This window comes from Chaetura pelagica, unplaced genomic scaffold, assembly GCF_000747805.2.
Source record: "Chaetura pelagica isolate M959 unplaced genomic scaffold, ChaPel_1.0 scaffold278, whole genome shotgun sequence".
Lineage (NCBI taxonomy): Eukaryota > Metazoa > Chordata > Aves > Apodiformes > Apodidae > Chaetura > Chaetura pelagica.
The window spans coordinates 570,349-595,345 of NW_009954497.1; the positions used below are offsets into that span (position 1 = coordinate 570,349).

At 37.7% G+C, this 24,997-nt stretch overlaps 1 protein-coding gene across 2 annotated transcripts in view; it reads left to right on the forward strand.

Annotated features, from left to right (window-relative positions):
• The first annotated feature begins 2,678 nt into the window (after nucleotides 1-2,678).
• Nucleotides 2,679-24,997, forward strand: part of HEATR5B (HEAT repeat containing 5B) — a 53,726-nt gene continuing 31,407 nt past the window's right edge. For both annotated transcript variants that reach the window (XM_010004569.1, XM_010004568.1), the window contains exons 1-19: nucleotides 2,679-2,804; nucleotides 3,358-3,569; nucleotides 5,157-5,265; nucleotides 6,188-6,337; nucleotides 6,858-7,029; nucleotides 8,114-8,271; nucleotides 9,294-9,543; nucleotides 11,089-11,244; nucleotides 12,175-12,425; nucleotides 12,852-12,963; nucleotides 14,318-14,470; nucleotides 14,752-14,851; nucleotides 15,481-15,590; nucleotides 16,337-16,500; nucleotides 17,838-18,013; nucleotides 19,212-19,317; nucleotides 21,089-21,279; nucleotides 22,807-22,966; nucleotides 23,901-24,090. In XM_010004569.1, coding sequence (XP_010002871.1) covers nucleotides 2,679-2,804; nucleotides 3,358-3,569; nucleotides 5,157-5,265; nucleotides 6,188-6,337; nucleotides 6,858-7,029; nucleotides 8,114-8,271; nucleotides 9,294-9,543; nucleotides 11,089-11,244; nucleotides 12,175-12,425; nucleotides 12,852-12,963; nucleotides 14,318-14,470; nucleotides 14,752-14,851; nucleotides 15,481-15,590; nucleotides 16,337-16,500; nucleotides 17,838-18,013; nucleotides 19,212-19,317; nucleotides 21,089-21,279; nucleotides 22,807-22,966; nucleotides 23,901-24,090 — 3,046 coding nt within the window. The remainder of the gene's footprint in view (nucleotides 2,805-3,357; nucleotides 3,570-5,156; nucleotides 5,266-6,187; nucleotides 6,338-6,857; nucleotides 7,030-8,113; nucleotides 8,272-9,293; nucleotides 9,544-11,088; nucleotides 11,245-12,174; nucleotides 12,426-12,851; nucleotides 12,964-14,317; nucleotides 14,471-14,751; nucleotides 14,852-15,480; nucleotides 15,591-16,336; nucleotides 16,501-17,837; nucleotides 18,014-19,211; nucleotides 19,318-21,088; nucleotides 21,280-22,806; nucleotides 22,967-23,900; nucleotides 24,091-24,997) is intronic.

The following is a 24,997-nucleotide window of genomic DNA, read 5'->3' on the forward strand; positions in this document are numbered from 1 at the left end:
GGCGGGGCCTCCGGCTGCCCCCGCGGGAGAAGGGCCGGGGTGTGTGTGTGAGTGTGTGTGAGTGTGAGTGTGAGTGTGAGTGAGTGTGTGCGTGTGTGTGAGTGCGTGTGTGTGAGTGCGTGTGTGTGAGTGTGTGAGGCAGCGCGTCTGACGGTGTTTTAGCTTCATTCCTTCGCCGAGGAATTGGCGCGTACCTCGTGCTTCGTGAGGGGGATTCCTGACGGGGCAAGGTGATGCACCGGGAGAGGTGATGCAGCTCGTGGAAGTTACCGGTGCGGGTGGGAGGGACCCAGGCACAAAAGCCTCCTGACCCGAGGCAGTTCTTCAGGAGGGTGCCAGTTCTCCTGAATTTGCTCGTTTTTCAGGTTGCTGGGTCCGCTGAAGTGCCAAGAGTCGTGGAACAGGTTGGGTTGGAAGGGACCTTAAAGATCATTGAGTTCCAACCCCCCTGCCGAGGTCAGGGACACGTCCCACTAAACCAAGTTGCTCAAAGCCCCATCCAGCCTGGCCTTAAACAATTCCAGGGCTGGGGCATCCACTGCTTCTCTGGATTTAAGCTACAGAAGAACAGCTGGAGCACAGAAAGGAACCCTAGTACATCTGAACGTTTTATAATCTCTATAACGTTTCAGCATAACTTACTGGATGCTAATTGACTTTGGTAGGCTTTTGCTCTGCATCCTGTAGGAGATAACAGTGTATTTATTCCTTGTAACATTCCTAGTGAGACCCAGCCCTCACCAGATTGAGTAGAACTTGGTAGGAGTTTTGTGCTGAATTTTGAATCAAACCTTTGACCAGTGTAGGTGGGCTTTGGGTTGCCTGCCTGCATAGCTGTGTGTTAGACTTCAGTCAGCTGAATATTTGAGTAATGGTTCCTGTATCTGATCCCTGGTGCTTCAGTGGCACAGCTGAGTGTCTGTGCAGATTTGGGAGCTCAGAGCTTTTGTTTCCTAAATTTACATAAAGATGTAAGGGAGTGTGTGGGAGGTGTAAAATGGGTTCATGGCTCTAAAGGCCAGGGGAAAATGACCTGGGGAGGAGAAGGACTGGTGAGCTATGCTGTCTTACTGTACTTCTGTGCTGCGTGGTTGTGATGAGTAGTGTAGTTCTCTGGGATAGTATCCAAAGAATTGTAGTGCTGTCCTTCATTGCATTTCTCTGTACTCTCATATAAAGGTGTCTTAAGGCAATGGGTCTGTGCATTATTTACAGGCAATACCTCCTCAGTTCTTTATAACTTAAAAACCCCCAAATAGCAGAGCTGCAAGATGTTTTTGGAGGTGATGCGGGAGGTGTGTATCAGCTTGCATGTGAGAGGCTCTTCGGCTTTTGCTGACCTGTCCCCAGAGATGTGTGGAGTCAAAAATACTAGAATGCAAGCTACCAAAGAGCAGAGAACACGTATTGTGGTGCTTTAGTTGCATCAGCACCATTAAGGTGAATTTAGAAGCACAATACAGTTCTATTATTAATATGTCCCTTTACTACTGTCTAACTTGGGGATTGTTTTTTTTAAAAAATAGATTATTTAATTTACATCACTTCAGTTGAAGTGAGGAGTTTATTGGGTTGGACCACGAATGAGGAAGCAGCTGTGAACACTTGAGGGTGCAAGTGGAACGATGCAGTTGTCAAAAGATGATGTCTTGCGTAATACTCCTTAGTTACTTTGCTTCTTCTGTTCTTCAGTTCAGCATCACTGCATTCAGGTTTTGGGGTTGGGCTTTTTTGCTTTTTCAGTTTCTTTTTGCTTAGATGGTTGACTTAATTTTGTGCTTTTTAACCTAAGTTTTATTTTTCTATCTGTTCTCCGTTAGTTACTTTTTGTATAAATGTGGTTGGCTAAGGTTAAGTTGTCTGTGGACTGTTTGCTTAAACTGATAGTGCTTTTTTGCTACTTCCCCCCATTCACTATTTGGGCAGGGTCTCCAGTGTTTGGTCTGTAGTATTTTGCCTGCTGGGGAGACTTGCAGTCGTTTGGCAGCTGCTTGTATTCCAGGCTCACTCAAAAGGCTTCCTGGGCTTTAGAAGGCTTATTTGTCCAGCCCTTAAAACAAGGCAGTGGAGGTCTGGGAAGTCTTAGGTCAATGAAGCCAAATGCTGTCACTGTTCCTGCCTCTCAAATTTGTGATGATTGGAAATTCTTACCTGTGATAGGCTCATCTTCTTCTCACCTTGTCTATTTGAAGATGTTGAAAAGGTGGCCAGGTTCATGCCCAAGCTTCTGGAGTGTGATCAAAGGTCTTGAATAGGTACAGTGCTTATTCTGTTGTAAGTTGAGTGAGATGATTCCTATATCTCTTTTCTGGGTGTGTTGTGGGTTGTTTTTTTTTTTCCTCTTTTGTTTTTTCTTTAAATAGGTACTTATATCTTTCTTGTCTAGGAGTTGCACTGTGAAGTTGCCCATAGGTGCTCTTTTTTACAATTAACAGCTCCCTTTCCTCATATACTAATGGATGTACTCAGTTGTAAATAAGTGAGTACCTCTTATGTGGGACTGCTTAGCTAAGACATGTCTGATCAGGGTGGAACCATTGTAATATATAGATTTAATCTTCATATTTTAATTTGATTTTCAAAGCTTTGTACTGTTGTACTATACTTTATACTAATATTTACATTTTTATTTTAGAGTTGCTTCACAAGTCTACAATAAAACTGGAATTTAACCAGTTATGGAGTTGGCTCACAGTTTGTTACTGAATGAGGAAGCATTAGCTCAAATCACAGAAGCAAAGAGACCAGTCTTTATCTTCGAGTGGTTAAGATTTTTGGACAAAGTGCTGGTAGCTGCTAACAAGGTAATTTAATGGGATTCCCCCCCTTCTTCCTAAAACATTTATATTAATTTCATGCTAGAGAAAGTTGACATGTAATGGCCTGGTAATAACTGTATAATTTAGATTCAACCTGAAGAGCCTCTGTTTGTTTGCAGTTTTAAAATGTCTAATTGTAGGCAGTCAGTACAGCTCTTATATAACTTGTAGCTTGCTTTAAGTTCTTCATTGTTGTAAATATTTGGAAGGCAAAACCTTCCCTCTCAGAGTAGGGGTTTTTGACAGTAAAGAGAATTAAAATATGCTATAGGTAGGCATTACTTTATTTGTATTAAGTGTTTTTAAAAAATGAAAATTAAATAGATGTTAAATGCTCAGAAATAGCTGTTACTCTGTCTTTACTATTAGTGATTGTCTCTCAGGTCTCTCTGATGCAAGCAATTTGCTGAATTACATACCAGTGTGAGTGATACAAGATTTACTTCACACTTTCACTTCACATTTTTCTGGGTGTTGGATGCAAGACACAGGGTTGAATTATTTTTTCTAATTTTATTTATTATTGGTCCATTAACAGACAGATGTCAAGGAAAAACAGAAGAAGCTTGTAGAACAGCTAACAGGACTCATCAGCAGTTCCCCTGGGCCACCTACACGAAAACTACTAGCAAAAAATCTTGCTGCTCTCTACAGCATTGGAGACACATTTACTGTTTTTCAGACACTTGACAAGTGTAATGACATCATCAAGAGCAAAGATGATACTGCAGCCTACCTGCCCACAAAACTGTAAGTTTAATCCTATTACAGGAAAGGAAATGATGTTTCAGCAAATTGGTCCTAGATATTACAGGATAATCTGCCTGTATATGTGCATGTTGTATTTGCTTATATTCTGCATGCTTAGCTGGAGTTTACATATGCTTGGTACAGCAGAGAAAAAAGCAGGATTGAGATTGTGGAGGGCAGGGCTCAAAGCTGACATGATCATCTGAAAGTGAGATGCATTCTTCTAGGCAAGGGAATATCATATGTTTCTTCACATGCTTATGTCGTGGAGAGGATAAGGGTTGATGAAGTAATGCAACGAAGGGGTGCCACCGCTGGGGTTATTGCTGATTGTGCTCAGGTTCCCCATTTATGATGGAACCTGCAGGTTGTCAAACGAGCGTTATCTATGACAATAGAATTTTAACTGAATATTAAGGTTTTTTTTCCACTCAAGCATTACCTGTTTGTATTCCCTTTCTTTGGTACACGGCACAAGTTTCGCAGAGTCTTTGTGCTTGTTTGTACGTCCATTATGTGTGATCCAGTTCATCTTTATATACAAGAGCAGTCTCACTGGTAGGAATTTGGTTAATGCTGCAAATGGCATCTGCTGAAGCTGTTTTTAGCGCTCTCCCACACATACTGCTTCGTGTGTTCACAGTGTTTAGTGACCCCTGTTTGCACTTGCCTTCAGACATTTTTGTAACAATAGGACTTAACAGTAAAATCTGAAATAGTCAACACTTGGGCAGATACTCCCCTCCCTGTATAATTGAAGCTGTTGCAGCTATGTGAGGAACTTGTCTAAGTGTGAAGGATAAGCATGCTCTGAAATTTATGCTACCTACTCAAGCAGTTGTCTGCAAGGTTTTTTAGTGTATGATCTCAAACCTCAGTTTCTGGTGTTCCTGTAGAAGACTTGTACAGGAGACATACCCGTTAAGGGGTAGGATATAATGAATTTGTAGCAAATGGCTTTGCTAAAAAGTTGTATACTACAAAATTTCAGATTTAAAAAAAAACCCTTGCTTTGTGATGAAAAAGTGCATGTTTTCAAGAGCTACTTCTGTGACTGTCCTGGAGCAAAAATGGCAGTACAGTGTTACTTACAATATCCCTAATCTCAAATGGCATGGTAGGGAAAACATGCATGTAATTGTTTATGGATACAGTGATTTTTACAGTGCCTATAAATTTTCTTGTATTATTTGATAACAATATCTACCGAAAATGTGCCAGGTCATATTAAAGGGTAGGGACTATCTTGCAGGTGCTTGGAAAAGATTCAGTTTATTGACACACAAACCCTAATCTTACTGATATTTCAGCATATACTTCACCAAAATTTCTTGCTCTATCTGTACGTTCTGTAATAATACCCATTCAGATACATTTCTGTTCCTAAAAACTAATAACTTTTTTCTGTTACTTTGTTTTGTAAACAAGTTATTTAAATCCACACTATTAAACAGCCAGTCTAACTAGTGGATAATAAATAGATTTCTATTAATCAGTGAGAATTAAAACATACCTTTCTATTTAAGTGTTTGTCTTCATTTAGATGGTACAGAAAAAGACTACACTGATTAATACCTCTTTTCTTAGGGCTGCCGTGGCATGTGTTGGAGCATTTTATGAAAAAATGGGCAGAATGCTGGGTAGTTCTTTTCCAGAAACAGTGAATAATCTTTTAAAGTCTCTGAAAAGTGCAGAGGTAAGTTTAGGTTTATTATATATAGGTTGCCTTAATTTAATTTAAACTGAAACCTGCTTTCTCCAGAGGTATTTGCCAAAATGCCTGGATTGTTTGCTTTTTACATAGAAAAATCAAATTGTTTAGTTAGTATCAAGTTAAACGTGTGCATATATTTTTACTGCAGAGAGTCTGGAGTCTTGTCATACAGATATTACAGTAGTTGCTTCATAGTGGCATGAATAATTAAAATTGTAAAATGGTTGCATGTACCAGTTCTAACTACTGCATTAAGATTTCTGCCAGTGTACCTTGAATAAATATTCAGTTGTTTAAAAATTAATAACAAATACCTAAGTTTTACAACAAAGATGTTACTCTGCATGTAAGCAGGGCATGTAAAGAGAGTCATTGAGAAAATGTCTCTTGGGCTGTTAGTGAGTCTGATTTGATGCTAGTGACTCTGTTAGGTTTTTGTTTGGTTGTTGGCAGTTGTTTTCTTCAGCTGTATTGTTCCTGTGTGATTGTTTTTTGTTTGGGTTTTTTGTGCCTTCCAACTGTAAGCTGCTGTCTGTGTGCAGGTGTAGTGGGAAGCTGTTGACTACCTGGGCTTCCTGTTCTCTCAGATCAACTTGCTTTTTTCCTGAGGCTGCACTAGATAAATGGTGGGGCAGGACAAAAGCTTCTTGTTTAGGGCCAATTTGTTCGATTGCCTGGGCTCATCGTGTGTGACAACTGAGGCATTTTTAGTAAAGCAGTGTATAGTCCTTACTGCTATCTAAAATCATCTAGGTATTTGTTTTAAATTACTTCAGTGAACTGTATTATCAATGTTTCAAAAAATATTCCTGCACAGAAGTAGGAAAATGCAGAATTATGCATCTGGTTCTTTATATAAGTACCGTGGCCACATTTTTGCATGTTTTTGTGTCTGTGTGTGCAGTCTCAGGGCCGCAGTGAAATTCTGATGAGCTTACAGAAAGTCCTAAATGGCCTTGGAGGAGCAGCAGCTTCTTGTCACCGCGATATTTATAAGAATGCCCGGTCTCTGTTAACGGACAGATCCATGGCGGTACGATGCGCAGTGGCTAAGGTGAGAGTGTTTCTTACCAGTTCTGTAAACTCTTGTGCTGGGACTGAAGTACCTGCAGCTGAACTGTTACGTGTTGTTCACCGTGGGAAATTTGATAATTACTTGGGCAAGTTAAGTTCTTACTAGTTTACACTGAAGGGTCAGACATTTGACTTATTTCATGTAAGCAGGAGTACAGTAATACTGTTTTTCCCATTTTGTAAACAAATATGAGGTCAAATCTGTTGGCTGTGAGTCTCAGTGGAAGAAGTTTTTGGTAACGTAGTTGTTCTGTTGTGCATTACTTTTAAAATTTTTATTTAACATAATATTATTTTATTAAACGATTTTTGTTAACCTATTCAATGAGACTTCTGGTTGTGTACTCAGCTAAGTTACTGCATGAATGGAGAGGAATTAACTCTTGAAATAATAATAATAACAATATATTTGCTGAATAAACATGGCAATTACAGTGATACTTAGATAAAAGGTAAGAATGGCCTCCATTGGTGCTCAGCAAGTCTTTTTTTTACTACAGTGTCTGCTGGAATTGCAGAATGAAGCAGTGTTTATGTGGACAGCTGAACTAGAGAATGTTGCAACACTGTGCTTTAAAGCTCTGGAAAACTCAAACTATGGTGTGAGAGTTGCAGTGTCAAAGCTTTTGGGGACGGTCATGGCTACAGCACTGATACCAAAACAAGCAACAGGTACGGTCCCCCTGGATTCCAGTTTCATGTGTACAAACTGCACCTTCACTACTGTGTTACCTGACAGTGTTGCATGATACATTGTTGTTCTGGTAGCTGGAAGCTTGTTGGATTATTTGGGGAAGAACAACACGATGTCCTACAGGTTGGGGGCTGACCTGCTGGAGAGTAGTGTAGGTGAAAGAGACCTGGGGGTCCTGGTAGACAGGAGGATGACCATGAGCCAGCAATGTGCCCTTGTGGCCAAGAAGGCCAATGGCATCCTGGGGTGCATTAGAAAGGGTGTGGTTAGTAGGTCAAGAGAGGTTCTCCTCCCCCTCTATTCTGCATTGGTGAGGCCGCATCTGGAGTATTGTGTCCAGTTCTGGGCCCCTCAGTTCAAGAAGGACAGGGAACTGCTTGAAAGAGTCCAGCGCAGAGCTACAAAGATGATGAAGGGAGTGGAACATCTCCCTTATGAGGAAAGACTGAGGGAGCTGGGTCTCTTTATCTTGGAGAGAAGGAGACTGAGGGGTGACCTCATCAATGTTTACAAATATGTAAGGGGTGAGTGTCAGGAAGATGGAGTTAGGCTTTTCTCAGTGATGACCAGTAATAGGACAAGGGGTAATGGGTGCAAATTAGAGCATAGGAGGTTCAAGGTGAATATCCGAAATTTTTTTTTTACTGTGAGAGTGACAGAGCACTGGAACAGGCTGCCCAGGGAGGGTGTGGAGTCTCCTTCACTGGAGACATTCAAACCCCACCTGGACACGTTCCTGTGTGATGTACTCTAGGTGACCCTGCTCTGGCAGGGGGATTGGACTAGATGATCTTTCGAGGTCCCTTCCAACCCCTATGATTCTATGATTATTTGGTTTCATAAGCTCTTATCCTGTAAGGAGTACAGATTCCCTGTTGTAGTCAAAGAAGGAGAGAGCAAACTATCAAAAATCAACTGGGAAAAGCAGCTTGTTTATCTATCTGAAAGGTTTACTAGATTTATGTTTGCAAGACAGTTGTGAATTGGTAAGTGTGGTTTCAGGATGGTTGCTTGTATGGTTGGAACTTTGAGAGTAAATGATTACTGTTCTTTTTGCAAAAGTGATGCGACAGAATGTGAAGAGAGCCACGCTTGAGGAGGTCTTGGAGCTCATGGCCACTGGATTTCTGCGAGGAGGATCTGGTTTCTTAAAGAGTGGTGGAGAGATGTTAAAAGTAGGAGGATCTGTCAACAGGGAAGTGCGAGTTGGTGTTACCCAGGTTTGTGATAAGCTGTAATTTTCTTTTTTTTTTTTTTTTTTAATAAAGTACAATTTATACATAACTGGATCCCTCTTACTAGGCAAAATACCCACTTTTGTTGTTTATTTGTTTACAAGTCTAGTCTAGTTTGAGTCACCTGTTTAGTGAGATGTATATGTGATGCTACTGACCTAAGCTGCTTTCTTTTACTATTGATGTGCAGTAACAATAGATTAAAATACATGCTAGGGAAAGCTTATTTAATCAGTGGGATTAGCTCACAAAATATTTGAATGCTTACTATATTCAAGACTTCAGCTCCCCATTTAAATTTTATTTCTTTTTAGAGAGGATGCAGTTTTGTCCTTTCATGTGTGTTGGCTCTCTTCTCAGTTACTGGGTAAAGTTTGCAGCCCTGATTTGCTGAACTGCATTTCTTCCCTCCTTACCAATGTCTTGAGTAGGTGAAATCTGCTGAATGTGGAAGCTCCACTTGTCTGATAGAGAGAGGTGGCATCAGCATCTTTTCAACTTAAGGCATTCACATTCTGACGTATATTTCAATATGTTGCAGTAGCTTGCCAGAATCCAGGTTTTTTGATCGTAGGGTATTTTGTAAAACCCTTTTATTTTACTCAGCCTTTTTAAAGTGAACTTGGCAGACAAGCTTGGTCTTTGTTGTGAATTGAAACACATTCATGTTGCTGCTGTTACTGACATTATGCTCTTAACATTTTTATGAAGAGACACATCTACAGCAATGAACTGGGTTTCTTTTCTGTCATGTAAAGAGTGTTTTGCACTTCACAGTATATGTAGCAGTATAGGAGCTGCTCTTGGTGCTGGAGACACTTTTACTTCAATAGCTGGCTAATGGATTGATTCATCCTGCTTAGCCTCATTAGGGTTGCTTATTGCTAAGCAGTATTACTACTGGTACTGCCTTATGCATTAATCTAACTGTAGTCTTTAGTCTTTGGTGACCGAATATGGTATTTTGTTTTGTTTTAATTTAATCTGTATAACTTCTGAATTTGCAGGCCTATGTTGTCTTTGTCACAACATTAGGAGGTCAGTGGTTGGAGCGCAACTTTGCTACGTTTTTGTCACATGTGCTTGATCTGGTCTCTCATCCTCGTGCAACTCAGACCCACGTGGATGCAGTTTACTCTCGAAGATGTGTGTCCTTTATCCTGAGAGCAACTGTGGGCAGTTTGCTTGGGGAGAAAGCACAGATTGCAGCTGCCAAAGATATATGTCAAGCCATTGGTAAACAAATGAAGGCAGTGGGTGAGAACCAATTTTCTTTCTTTGACACCAGTTGAAAATTACTGTCATTATATTAAGTCAGCCTTTCATCAGCTTTCTTCTATTGTGAAACGTGATTTTGTTGTTATGGTAAAAGATAATTCAGCTGCTTTCCATTTGAATTATGAAATCCTAAGTCTAAGTTCTGCTTGAAAATTGATAGTGTAAAGCTGGCTTGATACCCTGTGATGGCTTTGGCACTGCATTTGCTTAGAACGGAGGTGGAGAAAAAAAATGTGCATTTGCAATCTGTCATGGTTATGTACTAAAAGTTGCACAATTCTTCCCTACCAGTGTTGAATATCCTGTGGGTCAGGATCTCTTAGGTCCTTCTGAATCCCCCACTAATATCCATACTAATATCCAATTGGATTTTACAGTTGATAAATGAAAATGTAATCTGATGACTGGAACTACAGAAGATAAATGGGGCCACTTTGCAGAACCTTGCAGAAAATGTAGTCACAAGGAGGACTGACAAAACTGTGTTGGCGTTTGTTTCTTATGAAATGAGTTAATTAGAGCTAGAGATTGAGAAAGTAAATTGGAATTGCACAACAATGCATTTACCAAACACCTGTGTCTCCTCCTTTTCTTCTGTCATCTAATTTGAGTTAAAGTAATGTGTTAACATATGGAAATTGAATTGATTTTTAAACTTTTGCAGGTTCTTTTCATAACTATTTTTGATATGGTAGAAGTGGAACCTTAAAAGGGTTCTGTTTACAGTAAGTCTTACACGAAAAAAGTCTATTGGAAATGCTGCTTCTGAGATGAAATAGTTGCAGAAAATCCTCCTGCGACTTTTTCAAAGTTGCAGGAAATTCCATGGTGTGTTTGGGTGATGGGAAGAGCTGTTTCATTTTTAAGGATTTCTGATGAATTTGATAATAAATTGCAAATAGTTTTATTTTATGATTTCTTCCCTTCTTATAAGGAGGGCAATTCTCAGAATTTGTCCTGTAGTAGACATATAGACATGAAGCTTATATTGAAGTCCCTTTTCTTTTAAGTGAGTGTTGCTTCTTCTGGAATATTGCGTAGGAGAAGGAACATGCAGTGGGATCTGTGAACTTAACTGCATAACTTTAAGATGATTAAAAGTTGTAATTAATTATTTACAAAATATCTGATTTTTAAAAATAATTTTATTCCTTATATGCATGCAACTTTGTTTGCAGAAGCTAGATATGTCAAGATGATATTTTTAGTTACTATGTATACATAGGTACAATGCACAAATGCTGCATAGGTATATACTTTGCTGTTTTATCCTACCTCTTAGTGCACTGCCATCCACAGTAACTGTTGGGCATCTGTTTTTCATGGTCTTTGAATGACTCTTTTTGGCTGATATCTGTAAAATTGTTTCTCTTCAGAATGTGTTTGCTTTGTAAGTCCACACTGTGACCAAACTTCTTTCGTTTTAACGTAAAGTTGATGTCAAAACTGTCCCTTTCTACTTTGTGTATCTTGAGGTGATTCAGATGGTAGTTAAGCAAAATACTTCTGTTTTCTTTCTTACAGAAGCAGTAGTAAATGATGCTAACAGTGAAAATAAATCAGGAGCTGCTGATGTAGCTGCAAGTCAGCATGTAATGGTGTGTGCTCTTCAGGAACTGGGTAGTCTTGTTCAGAGTCTGAATGCCACTGCATCTCCTCTTATTCAAGAACCATCTATTGGTATGCAAATTCATTTTAATAGATTAAATCAGTTATTTGATGAATGAATTTGAAATATCATTACATCTAGTTAAACAATAAATTAATGCGTAGGAAATAAACTGATGAAGCTGACACTCCCTATAATTCTCCAGGTAGTTAAGTTTGTCCAGCCTGCTGTGTTTAGTACCGTAACTTTAGTTCCAAGTTCGACAAAGTATTAAGCAGCTGTTTTGGTGGAAGTCTGACTCTTGTAGTGTGAGTAAAGTTGTGACTTGTAGCATTGATTTGTTTCTAATAATGATTTTATAGGAAATATATTGTTTACTACATAAGGTCTGAAATACTCACTCCTGAAAAGCTGCCTATATCTTGCCTTCAGATATAAAATTTTTGTCGGGAGGTTGATGGTATTTTGTCAGGAGATGAAGCTGTGGATAGTCCCATTTTGAAAAGCTTGTTAGTTGGCTGAAGTTGACTAAGGTTTTTGTGGGATTGTCTTCTTGATTATTTTAATATCTGACTCTGTTTGTACTTTAGCCTTTAGTGTTGCAGTTTTCATTTTTTCCTGTTTGTGGATGCCTGCGTTTTATCCAATGTTGTTCTGTTATTGGCAGTCTGTGTAAAAGATGGATTGTAGGAATCGTCTCATCCAATGCCTGTTCCCTTACACAGGCTTACTGCCTCTTCACAAATCTTCAAATAGGCAGTGCTGTGGCTCTGGCAGCTCCTGCTTTGCTGGTGAAACCTGATGTAGGGCAGTGTGATGCTTTGTATTGTATGGAGACGTCTGTCTTTCCTTAAAGAAAATGGCAGTTACGAAATTCAAGTACTTTAATTCTGACTTTCTTAGCTTTCATGTTGTCTGTCTAATACTGGTTCTGTTTACTTGCCTACATATCTTAAAAAAGCACATAATAACTTGAAGACTGTATCCTCTCTTCTCTGTAGGTCTGTTGGAAACAGTAACTTCAGTTCTCCTTCATCCCAGCATGGCTGCTCGTCTTGCTGCCGCGTGGTGCTTGCGGTGTGTCGCTGTGGCGTTGCCTTTTCAGTTGACTCCGTTTTTAGACAGATGTGCAGAAAGACTCAACAATCTGAAGACCTCCCCTGAAGCTGTTAGTGGCTACAGTTTTGCAATGGCTGCTTTGTTGGGTGGTGTGCATCAGTGTCCCTTAGGTATTCCTCACGCCAAAGGGAAGGTGAGATAATATTTCATCTGTAAATGTACTAAAATATATATTTTCATTTAGAAGTAATAGCTTTGCAAAATGTGTGACAAGCTTACTAGTTAAAGCATTTTTGAAATTAACTTGTGCCTAGCCAGAAAGCAGTGTCCAGAATATGTGCTCACAGTGTTTCAGTTGCAGTATTTACTAGCTTTTTTTCCCCTCTCTCTTTCAGATTTGTATTCTTGTTTGGCATATTAAGGAGTAATTGCTGAAGAAATATCTGTTGTTATATGCATCACAGTAATGATCTGCATTAAATGTAATCTTATAGAAGGTCAATTTAAATGATTTGAGAACATCTACATATATATATATATATATAGTGGGTGTGTAGCAGTAGCTTTAAGTGGCTTAATTTACATTTTTTAAATACATTCTTCATTGTTATTGGTGCAGATGGTGGTCAGTATTGCTGAGGATCTGTTACGAACTGCTGCACAAAACAGCAGACTCTCCTTGCAGCGGACTCAAGCTGGGTGGCTTTTACTTGGAGCCCTTATGACTTTAGGTTTGTAAAAATGGTTGCTTTTTGTTTTTTAATGCTTGTCTGATATTTCTGATTATTCACTGTGGCAAATGGTCTCTACTGATAATCTAACACAAAAGTATATATAGCAAGGGAAACAGTGCATTTATTTTCAGCAATGTTGTTTATGCTGGGGAGAAGTGAAATATTAATATTTATGTAAGCTGAAGGATACTGGAAGGTGTCCTACCTTAAAAAAAAAAAATAAATCTGCTCTGGTTTAGGGACCCAGCCTTTAGTTGTTCTGTGAAAAGAGCAAAATTGCCCCTAATCTACCTTCCTTAATATTGTGTAGAAAAAATGGACAGTATATAAAACATAATGAATGTTCCAACAAGTTGCATGTGTGCCTCTGGATAGGCAACATTACTTATTAAAATGTTACCAATTTAGAAGCCATATAAGTGTCTTTTTAAAAAGCCAGCCTCGTGTATGATTGTTCGTATTTGCCATCACAGAAATACTAGAAGTTATATTTTGGGAAGTGTCCTGGTTTGAGCCAGGATGAAGCCAATTTTTCTTTTTACTGATTTTTTTTTTCCTTCAGTAAGCTTTCTTGTAATTAGCAACAGTGTGTTCTGCTAGAAAGCTTACTGAAGGAAAAAAAAATCAGTAAAAAGAAAAATTGGCTTCATCCTGGCTCAAACCAGGACAAGAAGTTATAAGTATACTCTTAAACTTCGCAGCAACAGTTTTTTGTTTAGGTTAGTTTTTATACTGGACATATGATACAATTTCTGATGCATTCTGCAGTGTTTTGATTTCTGAGCAAATACCGTTTTGTGTTTCATCTTGCTTCTTTAAATTGTCTCTTTTTTATTTGCTAGCTTATTGTCATGTTTTTCTAACAGTATAGCACTTTTTTGGTTGTCCCTCCACTGGATCTTCTGGAGCTTTTTCAGAAGTTTTTTTTAAGCTTGACCATTAAACTACTTACATGAGATCAGTAATGGCCAGTTATTTTTCTACTTACTGTATGAACAAGTTAGGGTAGGCTGAATAGCTTCTCTTCAAATTAATAATATAGCAAACATTAGAAGTCAGAATAAAAAGATAGTAAAAAGACAGTTGGCAGTGGTTACATATTACATTGCAAGATAGGAAATTGCCTATTTCCTATTTTTAGTACTGATATCAAGAAGCAGACTTATCTGTACTATTTATTTGCCACACTTTTCAACCTAAACATGAGAAAGAATTATCTTTGTTTTTCTTTTTCAAGCAGGGAGAGAAGTGAGAGAAAAATAACTAAGAGCAAAAGCCTTCATGGCAAATTTTCCACACTAAATTAAATAGAAGGTTTTATACTATGGTTATTTTGGTTTTTTTTTAATAGGTCCTTCTGTTGTTCGCTATCATCTGCCTAAGATGTTGCTGCTATGGCGAAACGTGTTTCCACGTTCTCTGAAGGAGCTGGAAGCAGAGAAGGCAAGAGGAGATTCTTTTACCTGGCAAGTAACGCTGGAAGGCCGTGCTGGAGCTCTGTGTGGTAAGGATTTCTAACTTTGATATTACAGTAAGCCAAAACATGATCCCAAGTATTACAGAGAGAACTCCCAAACTTCTCTCATTTATTTGAAAATAAGCAAGGTCTGTCAGATTTTCATCAGTGTGACCTGGTTTTGGCATATAGTTTTAATGAACATGTCACTTGGTCTTTAAACATTTAAAATTGCTTCATTCTTGATATTCTCTTAGGATCTGTATCTTACTTATGCTTTCTATTTGTTTGTCTCAGTAAAATTTAAATTTAAACTTTTTTGTTATTAGCTATGAGAAGTTTTGTTGCTCACTGTCCTGAGCTCCTTACTGAGGACGTGATCAGGAAACTGATGACACCCATAGAATGTGCCATGACAATGATGTCCCAGTAAGTAGGCAGTTTTTGCTCCTTATTCACTTTTGTTTTTTCCTGGACCTGAGATACTACATTCATTAATTTTAATTTACATTCTGACCTACTACTGCACTGTCACTGATTGTTCATGTTGAAAAAAACTTGGGAGCTTTGTGTTAATGGTTGTTAACTTTGTAAAAGTATATTATTGCATAAGCTGTGCTAAAGGGCCTACTGTGGTGACTTTTGCTAACTGTGTTTTTGATTTCCAGTTCAGTGATTTTGAATTCATTATTTGCTTAGTCTTGTGTAAGAAATGAGAAAACTGACATACTGGTATACTGGATGGTAATCAATAAATTATCTTCTTAGGAAGTGTATGAATGAAAAGACTTTAGACATTCTACCGCCCCTTCCAGTTAAATATGGGAGTTACATGTCTCTGAGTTGTAGCAGTGTGTGCTTTTTAAAGAAAGAAAGCTTGCTCTGAACACTTACCTTCTAAGAGGTACTGATAAATGAGTAATGTTTCTCAGAGTAGTTCTCTGAAGACTGAGCTCTCGTCTTGGCTACAGATAAACCTTGAGAAAAGAAACCTGATAATCCTGTTGTTGGTAACTGCAATATTTCTGACTGTCTGTTGTTCCCTTTTGATTCTTTAGCATTCCATCAGTAATTAAAGCTCATGGTGCTCATCTCAAAGCCAGTGCAGCTATGGTCCGTTTAAGACTTTATGATATATTGGCTTTATTACCTCCGAAGACATATGAAGGTACATACATTTTTAACAATTTTTATTAAAGTGAAAGTTCTAATAACTGCTTTTGGTGTATTTTTGATGCACGCCTTTAAAGTAGATACAAGATTCAAAATAGAATACTAGGAATCTCCAAGAGTTTTGTACTATATTCCTCTGCTTTTGTTTGTCATGTGACAGTGTAACTGCAGCGAATGAATATTGCAGTATTTTTACTGCTTATAGGATTGAGAGGTATGAAGATCATGTTCTGAAATCCAATTTAGATGTTTTATGTCACTGTTATTTAAAAGATAGAGAACATAATTTCTTAGTGTACTCAAAGAGCAAATGTGAGAATGAAGATTTAGCTTTTATTTCTGATGGTGTCTTTTTATTTTTAACCTGATTTCATCTATTAGAAATATTTATCCTGTTATTTTAAAATTCCTAGACACTGTCACCTGATCTGGCAGATTAGCTTTTTGGTTTTTGCTTAGTTTTTGTTAATTCATTAAGCTTACATGATGACATGGGTGAGCAAATTTTTGCAAAATCTGGAAGGGATGGTCTGATCTGTTGTTTAGAGCATGGGTTTGGGAATTGGGAGCCCAGAGCTCTGTTTGAAGCCTTTCTCTAAACTCCAGTCTTGTCAGGTTTACTTTTCTGTTTGCTACCTGTAAGATTGAGGTTATGGTACATGCTTTGATTTGTAACTTCTGATCTCCAGCTGAAATGTTTTGGATCAGAAGTAGCAATTATTCTTTTTAATGTCTTTTTAGGATCATTTAATGCACTCCTTCGAGAGTTGGTAGCAGAATTTACTTTGACAGACAACTCTGCTAATACAACCACATCGCTCCTAAGGTCTCTTTGTCATTATGATGATAGTGTTCTTCTTGGCTCTTGGCTGCAGGAAACAGATCATAAGTCAATTGAAGACCAGGTAATAAAAACCGAGAAGAATAATGAGTTTTCTGCACTGTCTGCCTGTGTGATGTGTGTTGGGGGAGAAGCCTTCTAAAACTGAAGCTTCACACCTTGTTTTTAGTCTTATTTTAGAGGTTTGTTAGGTGTAAATCCTTCCCTCTGCAGTGTACCATTAAGATTAAAAACTGCCCACTACTGAGATGGCAATAGCATTATACAATTGATATGGTTTCTTTAAAACAAAACAATATTCCCTCCTTGCCTCCTGATCTTCTTAGTCTAGCAGTTGTTCTTATATATTATTTCAAACCAGGAGAAATGTAATTTCCACTTAACAAGTTTTATAATGAAACTGCTGTCAGTGTTTCAGTATTGCAAAAGGTGTTATAGTGAAACAAAATTCAGCTGGTTCTATAGGTGTAGTGTGAAATCTTAATTTCATTTGGAAGAACTGATAACTTCATTGGCATTATGAGGAGTTTCTGCACTTTTAAAATGTGTGTGTTTGAAACACAGGGATTAAAAATTAAAAACAAAACAAATATTGCTATGGTGGTCTCTTAAAATTTTTCAGATAAACTGGTAATGTTGATCCACTAACCAGTTTTCATGTGGCCCTTGGAGAGGAAATGTAGCATAAGGAACAATTTGTTAATGCTAAATAGTTTAGGAAACTATCTGATAATAGCCATCTTTTTGCTTTCTTAATTTGTGATGACTAGGAAGGGCCTGGCTTCCTCTTTTCGAGCTTTCTGACCTTTAAGAAGACTATAGGGCTAGTAGGTTAAGATTTTGTTTCATGATTAAATACTTAACACATTATGAGAATAATCTTTTCTTCAGAGAAAATAGATGATTTTAATTGTGTTTCCTGAGAGAATGATGGTTAGGAAGTATATTCAGGGTGATAGGAATGTTAGTAATTTTAGTACTGTTTCCAAATCTTTCCATGTAGGGGATCGTTATAGCTCCAAATCAATCCGTGGTCAAAAAGAGAGTGAATTGAATACCTTTTTTTCTGAAATATCACTTTGTAGTCTGTGATTCAGAAGCTACTATTAGTTACCAGGGTTGATCTGCTTTTCTCTAGTTTCTTTCTCTCACTACCAGGAGTAATAGTTTGTGCATTTATCCAGCTGTTAACTGCTTTGTCCCTCTGGGATTTAGCTGGCCTTGTAAAGGCTAGTGGGTGTGTGTGCAGGGGGACGCTGCAGTTGCATTCAGGCATTTGTAAGTTACTTGGTTTTTTTCTAAGCTACTGCATATTTGTTTGGATATCTCTAGTTCATTCATTCTAGTTTGCTTTGTGCAAAGCTATATTCAGAGGTATTCGTGTTATGTGGCATTTTGCAGCTTCAGCCAAACAGTGCGTCTGGAAGTGGCGCTTTGGAACATGATCCATCTTCTATTTATCTGCGCATCCCTGCTGGTGAAGCTGTACCTGGTCCCCTTCCTTTGGGAGTATCTGTCATCGATGCATCTGTGGCTCTCTTTGGTGTTGTTTTTCCTCATGTCTCATACAAGCATAGGTCAGTTGACATCAGTGTTAAATTTCACAATCTGATGGCTTGGTTCAGTTGTTTTTCTTTTTCTTGGTGTAAGAATGTACTTCTTTTTATCAGCTGTCTTTGAATTCAGAGTTCAGTATTTGGTATTGATTGTGTCTCAAGATTCTAAATAAAGGGATTTCCTCAGTTTTATCTGTTTTGAAAATAGGGTTCAGAGATGGAGCCTAGATTCTTCTCTCCTCTTACTGCATTTAACAGTGGTAATATCTGCAACGAAAATTTCCTGCAAAATTATTCCTTGCAATACAAATCAGCCTTGAAAACATAGTATTCATTTGAATTCCACAAGTAAGACCATTTGGTTTATACTCAGCAAATCATTTTATGCATGATGAAAAAGAGGGAATGGAATTCAGCTTATTTTTGTTTGTGTTCCACATTACTTTTGCAGCGTTATGAGTTGCCAGGACTACTTTAGTCATTCAGTTTAGCTAATTCATCACTGAGCACAGAGTGAAAGCAGCTCTAAAATGCATTTCAAAATAAAATTATCTTTTAGTGCAATCCTGATGGGATTTTTTTTTTTCCCCCAGCAGTCAGTTTCATTTTGCAGTACATACAGGATAGACTTGAGGCCAGCTTACAGTAATTCAACTTCATCTATAGCTGTTGCTAGCTATGGAAAGATTTGTCTGGGGAACTGCTGAGAAGTTAAAAATGTTTATTAAACGTCTGTCCTTGTATCTTCTAGGGAGTACTCCTCCTCCCAGTAACACTTTCTAGTGTGGTTAAATGAGGGGAAAATGGAGGTTAAATGGGGAAAACAATAGGACAGTAATAGGTATATGGAGGATAATGATATTTTGAATGGAGGATAACACTACTTCGAATGGTGGTGTAAAGGCAGCATTTTTCCACTCTCATCCTCATAGCTTCTAGTTATGCAGCCAAATGTATTTGAAGAATCACTTTCTCTTGGTGGTGTTATCTTCAAAAGGAATAGTAAACACATGAGGATGAGCTAAAGGAACCAGCAAAGTGATGTTCAGAATAACTGTGCCCTTTCTATCTAAGGTGAATACCTTCTTTAGCCCCTGAGGCATGAATTCTGTGACTAAACTCAAAATGACCTTTTGTTGTGTGCATTTTTTTACCCACGGTGTTTTAGTTTGTATTTTTAAAGAGTATCACTTATATTACGTTTTTTCCTTTGTTTTAGATTACAGATGTTGGATCACTTTGCTGAATGCGTCAAGCAGGCTAAAGGTGTTCGCCAGCAAGCTGTGCAGCTTAATATCTTTACTGCTGTTCTTAGTGCCTTGAAGGTAAAACTTGTTAACTTGTAATGGATGCCAAAGTTCAGCACTTTGATTGGTTTGGATTTGATACAAAAGGCTTTTAGGAGTTACTGAAGTTACCGCTTACACATTCAAAAGTTTGAAAATATAGAAACTGATGTTTTTTCAGATATTACCGTGAGTTGATCTCCGCATGTGTCAGTACTGTGAGTAGGTGAAGCTCATGTGGTCAGCATTCTAGAGTATTCAGACTTGTCTTTTTTTTTCTCCTTTCCTTTTCAAGCCTGTCGTTTCTTTGCACTTGAGGATTAAAGTACTTCGTCTCGTATACTCAAAAAACCCCTCATGTCACAGAGTGTCATGCAGATGAGGCTCACGGAAATAAAAACAAAATTAGATTTGCATTACCATTTTGGATGTCTTAATTTTTCCTTCTTAAGATTCTTCCTAATATTGCTTAGAATTTTCAATGCTTGTGTGCAGTCCCACTGACTTCAGTTACAGTTCTGTTCTCTTTCTACACTTCACTATCTACACCTCATGTTATCAAGTCAGGAAGCTAGACAGCAGGTCGCAAAGAATGTGTCTGAGAAATAAATGGTTTCAGTGACTTGCTTTGCCTCAAAACTTTGGGGAACGATGTCTCAGAGCGTAGGACTTTCTTTCAATATGTCAAACTTTTTAAGGCATTTCTAGTTTTTTTCTGATGCTGTTTTATATAGTTCCTATTTAATGAATCTGTCAGACAACATCTGTTGTTGTCATCCTTGTTCATCTTCAGAGCACCTAAGTCCTGTGCACTGAAGAAACTACCCTCCGAATTTCCAGCCTGTTGCCAAAGATGGAATGTGTTCATTCTTGTCTGACTTTTGCCATACGAAAAATAGCTGCCTAGTTTAAGCTAATTGTGACTGGGACTCCACATCCATGATTGATTGGCAAAATATATTGGCAAAACATAACCTCTCCTACTTGCTTTGTTCTTAAAAACATGAACCATGTTTCTACAAGTTGAAAAGTAGATTCTGAGGCATGCCTGGGAGTTCCCATGCCATGCCAAATGGCCAGAGAATTATCAAAATTTTAAGAGCTGAAATGAGTGATTTCAGAACAGAAAATGTGCTGGGGCCATGAATTTCTTCCTCTCTAATACATGCAGTGTTTATACTTCACATGTGTGTAATTATTTTTTGCAAAGTAAAAGATTTCTTGAAAGTTGTAGTGAAAAGTGATGTGCTAGTACTGAAATACAGGAACCAAAGAAGCTGCAGGAGCAGTGTTTATTGTTCTGTAGAATATTCATATAACAGATGGTATAATAGTTCAAAAAGATGTGATTATTAAGAAGAAAATGTTTTTGTGTACCTAAAATGCCTTTGATTTAAGTGATTCTTGCATAAGCATAACTGAGCTGTGGTTTTCCTGTCTGACAGAAACATGTTGCAGTTAGATTTAAATCTTCTGGTTTTATTCTGTGTGAAGCTATCTCACTTTGAGTAGCACTAGGGTGCATGTGGCACTGTAATGCATTTGATAAAAAAAGACTGGTGCAGCAGGTCTTCCTGTATGTCAAACAGGCAAATGTAAGATTGAGTATGTTGTTGATTTTGAGTTTAAAATATTTTCAGCCAGGATATTTTAAGATAAATGACCACAAATTTAAACAAAAGTAAAAATGCTTAATTTTTAAATTAAGATCTTGACTATAGTAAAATTAGTCTTGTATCTTTCCTTTCTCCCTTGCTTTGAAATGTATTTTTCTTGTGTTTGTTTTTTTTTGTTGTTTTTTTTCATGTAGGGTTTAGCTGAGAATAAAAGCACACTAGGACCAGAAGAAGTCCGAAAATCTGCACTGACACTGGTAATGGGTGCCCTAGATAATCCTAACCCTATTTTGAGATGTGCAGCAGGTGAAGCACTTGGCAGAATGGCTCAGGTGGTTGGAGAAGCTTCTTTCATTGCTAGAATGGCTCAATACAGTTTCGATAAGTAAGTTGGTTTTGATTCAGAAAAGGAAATAAAAATATAATTGAGTGCAGTGTCAAAGATTCCTCTGCTAAATATTACATAGATTGTTGTCTTCCAGCTTGATTGCTGTGACCTTGTAGATTTAACAAACCTTCAGAGTCTCTTATTTTTTATTTATTTAATGTGGTTCTTTCAGTAACAATAGCTGAGTTCTTAAACTTCTTGGAATATTAAATTATACCAATGAATAGTTTTTTTAATGAGTTGCTTGAAGATGTCTAAACTGCTACAGATAAATAAACAGAGCTTACAATAAGTACGTTTCTAATATGAGTTGTTTGATAGCAGTTCTGTTTCATCAAAACTTCCTCTTTACGTATTGATTTAACTTATTTATTGGCCCGCCATTTTTTTCCATATTTTGTTATTAATCTCAGGTCTTTAGGAAGATGTCTGGTTTAGATATAACAAGACAACACATTTCCTAATTTTTTGCTTGAATTCAAGACATCAACCTATCAGTGAATCAGAATGCACCTGACTCAGGCCTGCAGTCCATGTTTTTGGCTGGCCAGGTTGCATGCACATGGCCTCAGTCCAGCTCTCCTACCTCTGGATAATTCAGTTTTTCCCATCATTTAATCTTGTGATAAAGTACATAATTTTTACTGTCCTTCCTTAAATTTCTATTATTGGAACTATTTCCTTGGTTTCTTTTCTAGGATTCAAGTTGCTATTGGTTGCCAGGCTGTTGACACTGTCAACTAATCTTTTTATATTTGAGATTTTAATTTATTTTGTTGTTCACTTATGGCTAAAAGCATCCTTGCCTCTCATATAGGACAGCCAGCAAAAAAAGAATCTTTCTTTGTTCTAAATAGGATATCCTTTTCTCTGCCTTCCCCACTCTGCCAAAAAGATTTTAATTCAAAAGTTATGTAGGTGATATGCATTCAGGAGCAGAAGTATTGTGGAAAATACTCAACAAGTCACTGTTTCATGCAGTTAGGTCATTCATTAATAAATTGCCATTTAAAAAAAAGATTTATTTGAAAAATCATGGAACTCAGCTGTAGAAGAAAACAGCTCTGTTTTAAAGTTATTCAGTTGACTTTTCAGTGGAAGTCATAGCTGTGCATTTCTTTGTCATTTCTCAATATGTATTGTAATTTTCTTGATGCCTTTTCAATGCAGAGGTCTAGCAGTGATTTTTCTATTAGTCTGCTGCAAAACATTGGTAAACACGAGATGTTTTTCCTATAGTGTTTCTCTTCTAAGACTCTTCTTCATCCTAAAGCGTCAAGTTTTGAGCAAGGAGAAAGAAAATAACTATTAAAATTAATATTATTTTTTTTTACTTGCCTTATGTATGATCTGGTTTGATAACAATATAGACTAAGTACATTGTTTTTATTGTTAATGCTTGTCAAGATCTTGTAAGGTGGCTTGCAAATTTCTGTTAGTAATTTACACTGTTATGGTACTTGAAGGGTTTTTTGTAACAAACTTGGTGAATTACACGATTTCCTTTTATTTGAACACTGATAGGTTAAAATCTGCTCGAGATGTTGTATCAAGAACGGGCCATTCTTTGGCTCTGGGCTGTCTCCATCGCTATGTTGGTGGGATAGGTTCTGGTCAGCATCTGAAAACTAGTGTCAGTATTCTCTTGGCTTTGGCACAAGATGGAACCTCTCCTGAAGTCCAGGTAAAAAACATAATTGCCACAATATGACTTCAAAATGTTCCGGTTTAAAATTAAAAATTAAATTACCTGTTCAGATGTTCTTCAGTAGAGTTTGTCACATGTAAGCAAAATCATATGGATGCAGCATGCACCAGTGAGCATAAAGACAGTGGAATTTCCATTATAAACTCTTGCTGCACAAAACCTCAATTAGATACTGCAATTAAAATGTAACCTTACTGTTAGTTAGGGAGGCACTTGCAAGTGGTCATGTTAATTCAGACTGACATGTCTGCTTATCAGCTGAGCCATCGTAATTCACTGTGGGCACATTCAGAACTGACTAATTATAAAGCAAAATGTGTTAGTTTAGATGCCTAAACTAAAGTTTTTTAGTAACTGGCTAGTTGTTAATGTGATTGGTTACTGGAGTCCAGGTGATGAGCAGTAGTTTTCTTTGCCAGGTAATTTCCGTGTATGTGACGCTGTGAATGCAGCAGGGCGGTACATCATCTTTGTGGGGTTATAGTATGATAACAAAAATCTGTTGCAAGCTAAACTGCAGTTAGAGGTCGGAAGGGGAACTAGTAGGATCCAAGTCCAAAACAAGGCCAAGGCAGGGAGGGGTTTCTCTTCACTATGGACTGTAGACGTGTGGCGCCTCAAAAGAGGACAACTTGGTTGATAAAAGTTGCTGGTGGAGTAGAACGGGGGCTAAATGTACTGGTGAAAAAGCAGTGTCTTTGGACTTCCTGACTATGTATAAGCACTGCACAGTTCAGAACATTTCCTAAGTTCAAAATATTTGAAAACTGGGAGAAATGCGGTCTTTACTCTCCCAGGAGACATTCGAGGGGTCAGTGTCTTGGTCTGTCTTTACCCTCTCTTAAGCATGCAAAATTATTTACATTTCCTAAATACATTATTGAAATATTTTCCTTTCTTTTTTTGACAGACCTGGTCTCTCCACTCACTTGCCTTGATAGTAGATTCCAGTGGACCAATGTACCGTGGATATGTGGAGCCAACACTTTCTCTAGTTCTTACTCTGCTCCTGACTGTTCCACCATCACATACGGAAGTACATCAGTGCTTAGGACGATGTCTTGGAGCTATAATAACTACTGTTGGGCCCGAACTACAAGGTTAGTAGGAATTTGAAGAGAAAACAAAACATTTACTTGTATAAAGAAAATATTTTGCAATGGTAAATGGAAGAAAATGCATTTTTATTTGTTGCAGTTGCAGGTAGCAGGGGGATGTGTGTGTGTTGGCAAATTGAGTTACAGTCCTGCAGCAACATCACTTCTGATCCTACTTATTACTGCTTGGGTCTTTACTGGCTGCAGTTTGAAATTTGTATAAAGAAGTTGCAGTCATGTGCGGTGTTCTGGCTAATGGCAAATTTGCCTGACAAAAAGCACCCTTACTGCATCTTTTGCCATGTACATTTTTATATATAGGTGGGGTAAGAAGCAAGATATTTCCTCTCCTTTTTCAACATGCGTTGATTTTATTTTTAATTGATGGCAAGAGCTTAAGTTTGACATAATTGATAATGTTGTGAACTATAACTCATTTCCACTTGTTCTTTATATTCTTGGGTCACTGTACCTTACTGTAGAGAGTAAGTAAGATCTTGGTCATGCTAAACAATCTGAAATTCTGTGTCTCAGACAGCAAAAACATGGATTTGTAGTTTTGTCTGTCAGGGAATTTTATAAATATTTATGAGATGGTCTTTGATGCAGTGCCAGAGAGCCAGCCATGAGTGAAATTTTGACTCCAAATAACTGTAATTAAATTTGTAGTTAATGAAAATATCTCGATGGTTTAATTGAATGTGTCTATCTGCTTGCTGTGTGTTAACCTTTTGATTTGGAGCTTCATTAACTTTTGAAATAAACATCAACTTATGTAGAATGTCTTGTCCAGATTACATTTTCCTGTAAGTCAGTATTTTTTGTAAACCTGATGCAAGTTAATTCTTAAAATACAGAACGAGATATTTTTTTAAATTAGTGTTCTTTTGAATGCTTGTCATCTTAGAGC